Raw genomic sequence first — 13,886 nt, 5'->3', positions numbered from 1 at the left:
ATGTTGCTCTCCAAAAATCTCCTCATAAATTTCCCTGTTGTCATTTGAGGAGAAAATTAGCAAGCTTTCCAACATGGAGTAGGTCAACAACCATACAGGGGAAACACTTAATCAAGTGGGATTCACATAATCTATTTGAAAAAATTTAACTCCATAGAATAGCTTCCCCTTGCTAACCAGGGCTGCTCTCCAGCTGACATCATTTACAGTCACTTCCTCTAACAAATCCCATGTACACACTAAATTTGACTATTGCCATGGAAGGTACAGCTGCACAGAATTGCATGGTTATACTTTCAGGTTACTTTACACACTTTTTTATTGCTAAGTTGATGCAAATCCTTACCCATTTTTAGACAGCAGTTAACATTCCTGTTGCTGCAAAGGGGATATACAGTTCTCCTCCATTATGAAAAGAAACCTGCCTGGCCAATCCAACAGAATCTCTCTGAGACCTCCAACCTGAAGGCAACAGAAAGATTTCTACATGTTAGACAGGACCAACTCTACAGCACAAGTAAACGCTTGGATCAACAGTTATATACCTGGTATCTTTGTGCAATCTAAGACTTTGGCAAATAGGCCAAGCATGATAGCATCGGTGAAATTTATAGAGGGAAAAATCGTTAAGCAGGACAAGAGTTGAAAGCAAGAACTAAGTGCACTTTATAAAATCTGCAGATCAGTCATTTCCATATCTCATTTCTCTTAATGCAGATACTTCAGGCAGGAAGGTCAAACATATGGTTTTTAAGACATTCATCTTTGGTCTGATGCCCTGTGATTAGAGGTATGAGGCTGATTTCTATGTTCTGACTTAATGCAAGGCAAAACTCTCTGGAATTAATGTAAAAAGCTACTGCTCATGTAAATGCAAAGCAATCTAAAGCTAACAGTACTTTCACTCTTCTTGGAAATACCTGCTAAAGTTGGTAGCTATGATTGAAAAAGACAATGAACTCAGGCAGGTATCTATTGCAAAGCTGTATGTAATGGAAAAAAAATGAAACTGTCTTATTGCAACTAAGTCTTTAACAGTTTGAGCTTTTTTTTGTGTGTGTGTTTAAGTTTCATTTCCCAAAATAGGACATCATAAACCAATGAAGACCACGTTTCTGGAATTTACATTGAAACATGCTTTCTTATTCATTCTGTACGGGTGCAAACAACTAGGATTCCTTTTGTTGAAATGGCCTACTATACAAGCACAATGATATTAGCTGTAAAAAAATCTTTCATTGACAACAGTAATTTCACTCTGTACAGTTATTCTTAATATATGCTAGAAAAAGTTAATACTCCCAGAAAAAAGAAATGAGAATAATAATTTTAGATTCATAGTTTATAACTTGACAGTCACTGGCCACATATGGAAACAGGCTGCCCCTCTTGATGGATCAATGACAGGAGGTATGTTAATTAATATAGCAATGAGCCATCAATACAGGATGCATAAGTAAGCTGTTATACACAGAGCCTGGAAACAGGATGGCAGAGGGGAACAAAGGCAGGACTGTCTTCAGTCCACAGAGAAATGCATCACTAACTGATTACTATACACTGTGGTATGAGGCTTTGACACTGAACTCATTGCTTATCTTGTTAAGAATTCTTTGGACAGTATCTTTCAACTATGAAAGATGCATTTTTGAAGGGAGGAAATTATAAACCAACAGCTTTTCCACTGTTCTGAGAGAAGAGGCTTTAAGAACATACCAAGAATCTCTTATCTGCATCCCTATTCCCCTCCCTCTTTTCAAATTCTCTGAATTATTTGGAACCTATTTTTCATCTCACTCAAAACACAGTCCAGCAGACGTCTCAACAATGACTCTGAGATCACTATGCCTGGCACTCTGCAGAATGATTTCTCTCTCTCCAAAATGAATGCAAGACCTTATCAGTCTGACAGGGTGGAGCAACACCAAATGATACTACCACCTGTATCCTCTTGCTTGGTGCTCCAGATGTTGAAGGGCATCACTGTAGCTGTATAATATTTGTTTTCAGACAGTAGCCTCAGTGCAAACTAAGCCTCTACACATAGCCTTTCTAAACACAAAAAAGACCCTATGATGCATTCATAACGTGTAATTCATAAAGTGTATAACACACTTTTGTTTTATTCAAGCTCTTTCAAAGTTAGGCCACATAAGTTGCATGTAAAATTCACTATCTGCTACAAAGGCATTCCAGATTTCCATTTCCCCAGACACTGGGAGACAGGCACACAACAGTCTCACACTGAAAATGTGAGAACTAGTGGCTGAAGTCAGTGAAATCTATTCCGCTCTCAGTCACATCAGAGAAAATCAGAAAGGACGGACTCCACAGGAGTCAGTAGAGTTACACTGATGTATAAACAGGATTGAAGACAGCATTAAGACCATTCAAATTCAAATCACAATCTAGAGGTCTGCCTATTTGATGGATCAACATACCTTAACCCAAATTATTTGATTTATTATACATTCTCAAGTAAAAGTTTCATGAGGTTGGTTCAGAGGGACTCTTACTCAGCTAGGGATATGTCAGTCTGAATTGCCAAAATACAGTAAAACAGTCAATATGCCTTGTTATTTATGAGGTTATTAGTAACATCTTAAGTCCTGAAAACAAACCTTACTGGAGCATTTGTACATTGGAAGATACAGCAAAAACATTAATCAACGCTCACATCACTTCTGCAAGGTGGAGAACAGTTAGCTTTGCTAACCAAGGAATTCATACAGGAAGTTGCAGTGACTCAAGACAGTCAACAAAAGCGGTGAAAGACATATGGTTAGAGTCCAGGACTGCCTTCCACAATGCAGCACATGTCACCCAGACCACTGAGTCCAGGGTCCAAGCCTCTTCTTGTTTGCATCAGTTACAAATTTTGTTTCTTTCAGCAGATTTTGAACTCCTGATTTACATGGATAGGAAGAGGGAATACAACTCTCCATATATATGGCTTGAATGTTTTCCTCATCCATCTCTGACATCCAGCCCCCAAATAGTCTCATTTGCTCTGCAATCGGGGAAAAATGACCCTTCTCTATGTTAATAAAACATTAACATTCTCTCACTATGAGTTAACAGCACTCCTCTGAGCCAGCCTCATGCTAGAGGGAATCTTCATCTGTATCGATGTCACTGCTTGGTTTGTTCAATCTCTCAAATTCTTCTCCATCCTACAGGAATCAGAAGGAAAAGAGAACAATCTGAGCAAAAGTTATCTTGTTATTAATTAAAAAAATTAAAAAAAAAAAAAAGAGAAGAGAAGAATAAAGTTTATTTTGAAGGCATCACTTATATAATATCAAGGCCCAGTAATTTAAATCTCTTACCAGTGTGCTATAATCTTGCTCTAGGATATATATGCTCATAAAAAAAATCCCCTGTATCTTTAACACTTTTTAGTGAGTCGCTCCCTAAACCAGCTTGTAGCCTATTCCTTCATCAGGAAGCCTGCTTACATAGTGCTATTTGTTTTTACCACAGCTGCTCAATTGTAAGTGCTACAATAGATAAAGCCCAGTATACCAAAAACATATGACTTTGTGTTATTTACTGCTTGTTAAACAACAGCTGAAAAAGGCACCATGTGGAATTTCTGGAAAACCTATGTTCCAAGTTTAATGTTTCTTAAACAGAGACAGCACTCTGCTGGTTGCAACATGTATTACAGAACACATCTGTACAGGCAGACTAAAAGTACACAAACATTAACCCTTCCCCCTTAGACTGACTGCTCTGCTCAATGGAATGACATTTCTAAGAGCAAGCCCTCCCTGCCATGTTCTAGTTAACTAGATTACTATTCTAATTAGGACAAAACCCACTAATGGGCCTGGAGGAAATGTTCTGTAAGAAAAAAAACCGTGTTAAAACTCTGTATTTAAACATTTCCTTTTTGTCTTCAGGTATCTTTGACTGTTAAAGTAGAAAGAATCTTAATATCAAATATATCAACTTCTTCATGATATGGTCTCAGCTACACAGATTTATCAGTTCTACTTATGTACAATTATTTCCCAGGCATCAATTCCAATTTCTGGATGCCCAGGACCAGTAAAATATTTTGGTTATAAAGGTTTCAAGAAAGGATTTGTACAAAGCTGAAGTTGCTCACAGGACTGTCTATAATCACAGCAGGAAAGCAATGCTTACGCAGGCTTCATGAATTGAAAAAGTGGTATATGCAAAGCAATACCCAATCAATTTAAAAGATTTTAAGAAATACTGAGGAGTTTTGGTGATTGAGGGATGAGTCTGGTCACATACAAAATCAATCTTCCAAACATTCCATAGCATAAATGGAGGCGAAACAAAAAAAAGAAACCAGAAAAGACAAGCACTGAAAAGCCTTACCCCACTTGACCTCTCCCACGCATCTCCTTTGACAAGTTTGCTCCTTTCCCGCAGAGTAGCGTATTCCAGGCCTCTTGGTTTACTGGCATTATAGATGAATATGGAGAGAAGCACTACAGGAGCTTCCAAAAAGAACTCTAGAGAAGGCCTGAAGTCAAAGATGACGAAAGAGACGGCGGTGATGATGACAGTGGTGATCTGAGCAGTCATAACATGGAACATATTGTCTCGGAACTTCAAGATGAAGGCTACAGACAGCCCCAGGAAAGCTGTGACAAATATGAGGGCCACCGAGAAGATGTTGTGCCCATAAAAGAAGCCACAATTCCCTATCTGCCTCCGGTCCTTAGCCTGCAGCCCCAGCATAAGCCCATTGAACAGCACCCCAAAGGCATAGAGTTTGCTGTTCTGCATGAAGATGCTTTCAGCAAACTGATCCCCATCTTTCAAGATCTTTTCATTGTAGATGTTAGCCAGGGCAGAAATGAAACACTGCACTAGAATAAGCAGATGGCCCAGGCTGAGACGGAGAGGTTTCAATGCTCCTGCCATGGTACTGGTGACATTCCACTGGAAGCTGGGAAGGAAACTTGGTGCTATGCAATTGCCCTTTTCCAGGCATGCTTCCTCAGGTCCGGCATAGAGAAGGCAGTGGTTAGATGGACTAAAAAACATATTGTGATGGAATCCGTGTGCAGCCAAGCTTTGCTGATGGCCTCCAGTTCCTAGAGTCAGGGCAACGATGGACAGGAATAAAATCACCAGAGAAGCCCACTGTACCCAAGAGAGTTTTCGCCTAGGAGTAGACAGAAAAAGCCACCAACTTTAGAAACACAGTGGCACAAATTAAATGACAGGAGAACAAGCTCTATCAAACACCTAAAGACATAATGCCACAGATAAGGAGACAGAAACAGGCGCAAATTAAAATCTTGGCTTTTCCGAATTGACAGTAAAATGCCAAAACGCAGCATGCTTTTCTATGGCAAGGGGGGCCCAGACTGGCAATCACAGAAATACAAAATAGGGTATTCTGTAGAGATAATTTAAGGAAAGTCTTTCAAGATCATGTTAGTTCTAGATACTGACTGCCTAACAACTTAAAAGCAACTGTTGTCTCCATGGGAACACAGGTCTGATGGATAAAAAGAAATCACAGACAAAAAAATCACCCTCTTTCTCTGGCAAACTTTTCCTATGCTTCACTTTTCCCCCATGATTTTGTGCCCTTTTATAGTATTTTATGATGGTAAATCACATAAATCTATGAACGTAATTTGTGAGACTGTTAGAACTATTTATGCTATTTTTTCACTCAAGCAAAGCCTGTTTATCTTGGGGAAAATCAGAAATTTGGAACATTAAGTAAACTGTGACATCACAAAAGACAAAACTAAACAACTGAGAAAAAGCATTTCAAATCAGACTATCAGACACTGTTTTGGTATATTAACACCTGTAGAAAAGGCATCTTTGCTCCACGTTCAACACAAGTGACTTTTTGAGTAGAGTGTGAAGTTAATATCCATTTCCCTGTCAGTCTTTTCTGAATCTAAATCACACCATAAAGAGCACATATCAGGCAAAGTGGAACACACAGGAGTGAGAGTCTGGCTTTTGTCACATGAATAACGAAGAAAGGACATATAATTACTTTATAGAATGTACTATGCAGTTGACCAGAAACACATCAGGGCTGGCACAATATTACCGAAGACACCTCTATCTTTCACTCTTACATATCTCGTCTCCTCTTGTTAGATTACATTTATATTCAATTAAGAATTACAATGGACTGGAAAGAAGTACTGTTAATCATGAAATTTGAGATTTACCGTACACATGAAAGTACCCAAACCTTAATTCTGACCATCCTACAACTAGAAAACAACTGAAATCATGATTATATATTACAGTTGACCAAATGTGTAGAGATATGTAGGGACTCCTAATAAGCTACTATTTCCTACATCTTCAGACGTAGAAACAAAGCCATCTCTCTGAGTTGGTATAGCCACAAGAAAAGAGAATTACTGTTCTCATCAGACAAAGAGAAAGAATGTGGCTTAACTTCTTCATCAAGGCTAGGAAGATATAAAATTTAATTTACTTTAGTAAATACTACTTACTTTAGCACTATCCTGAAGAGAAGAGCTGTTGTTATAATGACAAAATTTGAGAAGAGTACAGCCATTGCCTAGAAAGAGAAGAAGGGGAACAAAGTTATACTCCAGACATAGTGTGGACATCAAAAGCCCACCAACTTCAAGTGTTCACCTTTGTGCAAAGTGTCAGAGTGAAAAGCATCATCCTGCTACTGAACTTTCCTTCTTATCCAAGTAGTAGAATAATATGCCCCTAAAATGACATTCAAGCCTTATTTCGAATTCTCAAGCAAACCACAAAGCCTAAGTTCCACTGTAGTGGGGAAAGCTGTATTGAAACAAAGATGTGAGGAAACCAATCCAGTGGAAACCTTACTTATCAAAAACGAAAATGGTTTAGTTTTCTGTCAGATCAGTTCCCCAGCCAGGCTGACCAGTTAGCTGCAAAACCAGCTGTGTCAGCATAAAGGAGGAAGTTGCTCCAAAATGAAAATAAGCAAAGAATAGGGGAAAGTGAGGCTGCTTCTGGCTGCAGTGCCAGCTTGCAGCATTCATGAAATCCCAGACTTGGACAAGGCACTCGCAGAAAATAAACTTCTTGTATGTCAAGTGCATTTGCTGTATCATTTATCAAAGGTAAGGAGGTGCTCGGCTTGAATTTTCAAGATTGCAACTGTTCTAAAAAATTCATCTATTTCAAAGTACAACTGAAGACAACTCTAAAGCTCCTGCCTAATTTGGGAATAGCTGTATAATAATGACTATACCCTAATCCATGGCCATGATGCCAAGCTGCAAGCTCCTTGTAGCAATGACTGTCTATCTGGTCTCTGTATTAGACACTCTATACAGGGACACTGGACCAAGATGAGGCTCTTTTAGGCACTGCAGTTACCATTAAAGATCAGAACCTACCAGCACCAGTGAGGGAAAAAGGTTCTTTTTGGGGGGTGGGGGTGTTTCGCAAATTGTGTGTTATTCAGGACTGCCCTCTGCAGTCAGTATACGTTCAAAAATCTAGGCATCTGAACTCTTTTCTCCAACTCAGCCTCAGAGTGAGATCACTTTTTTAGACAATTTTACACAAAAACATATATGTATTCAGAAATGCAAAACACAGAATTTATCTTGAACTTTCACATCTGCATTGCCACATTCCAAATTCTGCAACAGCAAAGCCTTTTTCATTTGCCAGCAGAAAAGCACAGGCCCTCTTCCCATTACCTTAGTTCCACTCTATTCCAACATACTATCTGCTGAATAATAAATCTCATGAAACAGCACGACACAGGGTCTCAAGTAAGCTGAAGACTGACACGAGACACCTGCCTAAGAAACCAGTGCTTAATTTTCCGCTTTGCAAGATTACAACTCAATAAATATTCATGTTAGGTGAACACTGAGGAAGGAGAAAAATATTGAATAAATAAGTGAATCTGGCAGAAACCACTCTGGAAAAAAAAGGCTTGATGCAAAATGTACAAGTGTTCCACGTATACTCTGGTTTTGCTTTACAGTCAAAGCCCCCCATCCAACATGTCTGGTAACATAATATGATCAAAATCTATAGCAGGATAGTTACAAGGAATTAATTTTTAGTTGTTTTGTTCTCTAAAGCCTCAAGGGACCTCTGTCCTAGATGAGGAGTAAGGAAAAAATTTACCAAAGATCGCCATGCCACTAACTTACATGTCACAGACAAAATCTCTAAAAAATAAGTTCTATCACTAGGAAATGTTAGCCACTAAAGAGTATTCATAGTTACAGCTGAAGCTTCAAGCAAAAATTTCACCAAAGCAACTTTACACTTCAGGCAACTACTCAGCCAGGTACTACTTAGCCCCAAACCTACTTAGTTTTTGAAGTCACATGAAACCAAGTTCAGTGAGGTATAGCTCCCTTCTTTCAAGCATCCTGCCTCAACCTTTTCACTTTCATGGTCTTGTACACTATCAAAGTATTCTATCTTACAGGTATTTAGTTATCTCTTTTAATACTTGTTTACCATGACAATGTCACAATTTCAGCTAACCCTCATAAAATATATCCAGTTAAAAGGTATAAGACACTACGAATTCTAAAAAAGAGGAATCTCAGAGCACATGTTCTGAGGGGAGAGAGACAAGGTATGTGGGGAGGTGTGTGTGTAAAATATAAAAGCTGTGCATGTTACAAAAGATGACCTTAACTGAGCCAAATCAAATTCCTTAAGAAAGCAATGGTGTTTATGTAACTTTCTAAACATCAGGCTTTGCTACTACAAACATTATAGCTGAATTTCCTTCCTAAAGTAAAAAAAAAACCACCCAACAACAAAAAACAAACCTCAAAAACACCACCACAAAACAACCCCACCACCACCAAAAAACCACAGAACCAAGCACCCATGCATGCTATTTTAAGATATCCGACTCTTGATTTTAATTAGATTTTTCCAGCCAGGTCCTATTCTGGACTCTGGTCTGTCCCTGACAGAAATGTAGACCTAAAAGGGCAGTATTTTAAAGAAAAATTCTGAAAGAGAAGGAACAGAAACTTTTATACTTATTTTTAATGTCAAACAGGGGTAACCACAGTATTTTATAGCAAGCACTAACCATCTGTTGCCATCTAACTTCAAACATAGATTCTGAACCAAAAAGTATCCTAGCATGAAAATAAAGGAAAGCACAAAAACTGTGCTATTTCCTGAACATATGTAGATTCATCCAAAAGGATGAACATAGCTAGAAGAAAGTACCAATTAGATTTTGTGCTTAAACATAACTAATAAAAAAATGCAAGAATTAAGAGTCAAGCAGTTTTCTTCCTCCCCTTCTCAGTTTCAGTTACACTTACTCCCTTTGTGGGATTACATTTATTCACTTTTCTTTGGAGTCAGTGAGGAAAGAAAACATGTCATCATATCAAGTCACACACATGAAGTGGTAGGAGCCACACAGAAAAGTGCGGCTCAAAAACTATCAAGATTAACAAATGAGAAATACAGAGTTGAAGAAATCAAAAAAGGGAAACCACCAGAAACCTGCCTAGTACTTAAGCAATTCAGCCTACTTCTAAATCACTTTGGATGGAGAAAATACACACTATCCTCTACTGAGAGCTGTACAACACTGACCAGTGGGCAAGAGAATGGGAAGGTCTGGCTGGCCAGGTAACAGATCATTCTTTTACCTGCAAATTTTGCCTTGCCAGGGTTACAACTGTAGATAGTCTAAGGGCAATTTTACCTACCACCAAGACATTGGAAGATACTTTATTCAGTACATGTATACTTACTGGCTGGAGGTAGGACAGCACGTAGAAGACAATCAAGTTATCCAAAAAGTAAAGAAAGGCAGGAATTGACCATTTCATGGAATTACAAAAATTCTTCCAGGAAAGACATTCAAAGGGATGATCCAAACAACCCTCTGAAAGGAAAAGAAATCAGTAAGAAAGACATCTTTCTTATTATCAAAAGCCTGTTCCCTTGTAACAGAATAGGTACTATTCTGTTTTCAGGAACACCGTTGGACTGAAAAAACTAAGCTACCACAGCCCTCCGGCAACATAGAAGAGAGATCCAGGGCACAACACACAGCTAGAGCAGCAATCCTGTGTCTACAGGCATTCACCTCCTTGCTTCAGCAGAGAAAACATCAGGGAACCTGTTACCCCCATCAGAGTATTTGTCCACTGGGATCAAAAATTCAATTATCAACCATTCTTTGAGGGCCAAAAAGCACCCCAAAGTCCCTACACAATAGTGAGATCATTACTGGGTATCATTTTCTGATGACCTAATTTAGAACTGAAACAATGACAGACAGTAGATCTGTTCATGAGCACCTGAAGGGCAGCCAGTCATGTCAGAAGTACAAAATAAACCAGAACTCAGTACCTGTAGCACACAGCACATGATCTGTGTAAAAAGAGAACATATAGGAAGAAGGAAGAAAGAAAGGACAAGGCACAAAGAATGACATTTACTTAGGTATTTAGGGGACATACACTCTAGGAGGAAGACTGTGATAGACTACTCTAGAGTTGGTGACAGAAGTACTTTGCTAGCACAGATCTAAGACTACACAATGTTATCCAATCCTCTTCTGAACCACCAACACATTGAATTCAGCAAAACTCAGACATCTGGAAGGAAAAAAAAAAAAAAAAAAAGAAAGAAAACCAGAAAACTTAATCAGCAATAGCCAATGATGGCAAACACTGACTGAATACATTTACTGTCTTAGGTATGTTTGCATTAAATGGTGGAGGTAAAAATTCCATCAGCTTTCCAGAGCCATGACTGTTACATGGCGAAGTGGACAAAAACAGCAGTTCAATTTAACATGAGTCTCCAGTGCCTGACTCCCTCTTCCAACTTAAATGTCTGGTTTCTGCCATTTTGAAATGCTACAAAGTTAACCTCTCATCCTTTTTACATCAGGACAGAAAAGCCAAGAAAGAAAAAAGAAAAATAGCCTGCAATGCAAAATCAGTAGCTAGTGAAGCCTGACACCACTCTTTCTGAACAGCAAGATCTGTCTTCACAACAAAGCTACCTTGAATTATAACATTGATATGTTGCTTCTGACTCAAATACCACTACACACATACAAAGCCTCTTCAGTGGAAGGTCATGGTGCTTTTAAGTAAGAGTGGTCAGAACAACAGAACATAAAGGCCAATCCTTGAGTTAATGCAATTTATAAGCATCTGTCCAGTTGTGACTTCACGGTGAGGTGAGTCCTATCATCCTAGCATGGTACTGTGTTAAAATTCTGAAAATGTTAGACTGTGTCTTCATTACACTTTCTAATTCAACTTACCTGTCCCCATTTCAGCTACCATACACAAAAGCCAAGAACATCTGAATTTACAGCATGAAATAGAGTTATAAAAATAAAGTTTAGTTTTAACTCTCCATGGAAGACACAATTCCACTGAACCTTACTGGAAGGACCTACTCCATACTACTACATGTGAATCTATCATTTAAAAAAAAAAACAAAAAAACAAACAAAAACCCCACAATAAAAAAGGGGATTTTAAAAACAACAAATCTTAGAAACTCAACACATTTTAGTTATTTTAAACATAGGTACTTACCTTTTTTCTTAACCCATAGTGCCAACACCATGCACAGGACCAGTTTTACTACTTCAGAACATATGTTCACTGTTGTAGGAAGGTAATCATATTTGTTATCTGTAGGATTCAGCAAATCATAGAGAGTATGCAATCAGATTCTGTTTCCTGGGTTCATAATTAGAGCAAGAAACTATTTTAACCCCTCTAGTCAGAATTTTAGCCACCTTCCATAAGTACAAAAGGCTATGTCAGCATTTTCATGATAAATATTCCAATTTTTATGATAGACAACTTCCTGAACAGTCTCCTTTCTAGGTTGAAATCTTTACTCATTTGGTCCCAGTTTACAGCAGAACTTTTTGGAAGAACTCAAGAACATCGCTGTTCTAAAAAAAAATTAAAATAGGTATGTTTTCTCTAAACAGCAGTATGCTATTTTTTCCCTTCACAAAAAATGGCTTCCAGGATGACACAACCTTCTTCTAGGACTATCTCTTTTCTTTGTTAGCATATCTTGCTAATACTTGGCAAAAGGAGAAGCAGTCATACTAGCCAGTTATAGCACACCCACTATGACACCACTTTTCCCCCAAGACTGTTGCAAGACAAATATTTCAGTCAAGACATGTAACCATCAATAGTGCTTACACAACAACTCAGTCTTTGAAAATCAGCTATAAAATAATCCACTGCCTCATCTTTTAAGGGTGAATCTCCACGTGGATCACACTTTGGAACCCAACTTACCACTCCCTGTTAGACCTGTGACTACACAGAGATTTTCCAGTACAGAAATACATGTCGCTATTTATATAATTGAATGTTTATGCCAAGAACTCTGGAGGCAGAGAACTACACTTTTGGGTGTCTGTTTTACCCCAAATACCAACTCTTTCTTATTTGAGGTACGTTATATTTATTGCCCAACAGCACCTTCATTGGCAGAATACTTCATCAAAAGGATTCGACTTGAGCCCAACGCAATAAACACTCCTCCAAGCAGAAAGGTATAGATGGTTGTCTTGGAGCAAAACACAAATCTATTACAGCACTTGGTCTTCATTCTGCTGTCTCGCTGTCAATGCCCTTTAGATGACAAAACAAAAATACACTGTAAGTAGTACTTCCAGAACCTGGTTAAACAAGGCAAAATGTGTGTATCTTACTGCTTTATGTTATTTTATACAAAGATGCTTACATCACAAGCCATGACCTCATTCTACAGTTATCTTTTTTATTAAAAAAAGCCAAAATTAAGAGAGCAAAAGGATATGCCATGAGGACCAGCGAAGGGGGATAAAAGATGTATATATACACAGTGACTCAGAAGGGGGCACAAAGGGGCCAGTTTGTCTGAAGAGCGCACCTATGGAATACTGATCAGCTAAAAGGATTACGTGAATTACATGCTTATTTTTCTTTAATATTTTTGAAAGCGTTCTTGTTCCTGACTCCAAGAAGGAGAAGTTTTACAGCTGTGGAGCGAGAGCAACACCTCAGGGATGACCTGGCGCTTACTCGGCACCGGCTTGTGCCCAGAAGGCAGGGGAGGACTGCGGACCGCAGGAGGCAGAGTCCGAGCGGTACCCGCCTTCTCCGCCTCCAGCGCTGCCGTTACTCGGCCGACCCGTTAACGGGCCCACAGGTGTGAAAAAACCTTCGGGCCGGTTGCGGCGGGCGGGCCGTCCGTTAACGGCCGGGACTTCCGTTAACGGCCGCCGCGGCTCGCGCCGTTCCACCCCAGCGGGGCCGGCGTTGGCACCCCCGACGGCCCCGGGGCGGCAGGGAACGCCGGCTCCGCGGGTCCCGGGGAGACACGGGGCGAACACCCACCTCGCAGCGGTGGCGACAGCGCGGCCGGTAAGCGCCGAAGGAACGCTGTCTCGCCTGGCTTCGCTGACCGCCGTCTGCCACGTCGTTACCTCAGGTCGACGCGCGGCTGCAGCCAGGAGCGGGGCCGGGGTGAGGCGGGCCCCGGGGCGGCAGCGGCCGGTGCTCAGAGGCCGCGGCCAAGCGCACCGGGCGCACCGGCTCCCAGGAGACCGCGACACCGCGCTCCCCCTCGCCCCCGCTGCACGCCTCCAACGCCCATCACCCGACCAAGCCCGCGGGAGCACGGCCAGCCCCTCCGCGTCCCACCACAGAGCTCCCCGCCACGCCACAACCTGTGGGGCGCTGCCCGTCTCCCGTCCCGCCTCACCCGCACCGGCCTCACCTGGCGGGGGGGGGGGCAGGGGGGGGCGGAGCCCTCCCGCCCGGCAGCGCGCGCCCCCTGGCCGCCCTCCCCGCGCCGCCGCCCTGCGCGGGCGCGCGCTCCCGCATGCTCTTTGACAACCGGCCCCGCCCTTCCCGGCC

The 13,886-nt window shown here is 40.8% G+C and overlaps 1 protein-coding gene across 4 annotated transcripts; it reads right to left on the bottom strand.

The window, feature by feature from the left end:
• Positions 1-2,089: 2,089 nt before the first annotated feature.
• On the bottom strand, positions 2,090-13,764 carry SLC35A5 (solute carrier family 35 member A5). 4 transcript variants are annotated; one of them, XM_075034329.1, is made up of 7 exons: positions 13,747-13,764; positions 12,465-12,617; positions 11,550-11,648; positions 9,738-9,871; positions 6,483-6,550; positions 4,354-5,149; positions 2,090-3,173 (listed from the first exon to the last, which is right to left on the bottom strand). In XM_075034329.1, the coding sequence occupies exons 2-7, from the start codon at positions 12,592-12,594 to the stop codon at positions 3,105-3,107; spliced, it is 1,296 nt and encodes a 431-aa protein (XP_074890430.1). In that variant the 5' UTR covers positions 12,595-12,617; positions 13,747-13,764; the 3' UTR covers positions 2,090-3,104. The 4 variants fall into 4 exon arrangements, with proteins under 4 accessions (XP_074890430.1, XP_074890429.1, XP_074890428.1 ...); XM_075034328.1 differs by lacking the exon at positions 13,747-13,764 and adding an exon at positions 13,697-13,713; XM_075034327.1 differs by lacking the exon at positions 13,747-13,764 and adding an exon at positions 13,365-13,677.
• Between the last annotated feature and the right edge of the window lie 122 nt (positions 13,765-13,886).

The sequence above is a fragment of the Buteo buteo genome, chromosome 8, assembly GCF_964188355.1.
Source record: "Buteo buteo chromosome 8, bButBut1.hap1.1, whole genome shotgun sequence".
Lineage (NCBI taxonomy): Eukaryota > Metazoa > Chordata > Aves > Accipitriformes > Accipitridae > Buteo > Buteo buteo.
This window is presented reverse-complemented; position numbering and strand designations above follow the sequence as displayed.

Excerpts from the sequence above, each read along its gene's own strand:
- SLC35A5 (XM_075034329.1), bottom strand. The coding sequence starts at position 12,594 with ATGAAGACCAAGTGCTGTAATAGATTTGTGTTTTGCTCCAAGACAACC. Across the intron at positions 9,872-11,549 it reads ACTATGGGTTAAGAAAAAAG|AGGGTTGTTTGGATCATCCC; the intron begins GTAAGTACCTAT and ends TTTTCCTTTCAG. Across the intron at positions 3,174-4,353 it reads CGTGGGAGAGGTCAAGTGGG|GATGGAGAAGAATTTGAGAG; the intron begins GTAAGGCTTTTC and ends TGATTCCTGTAG.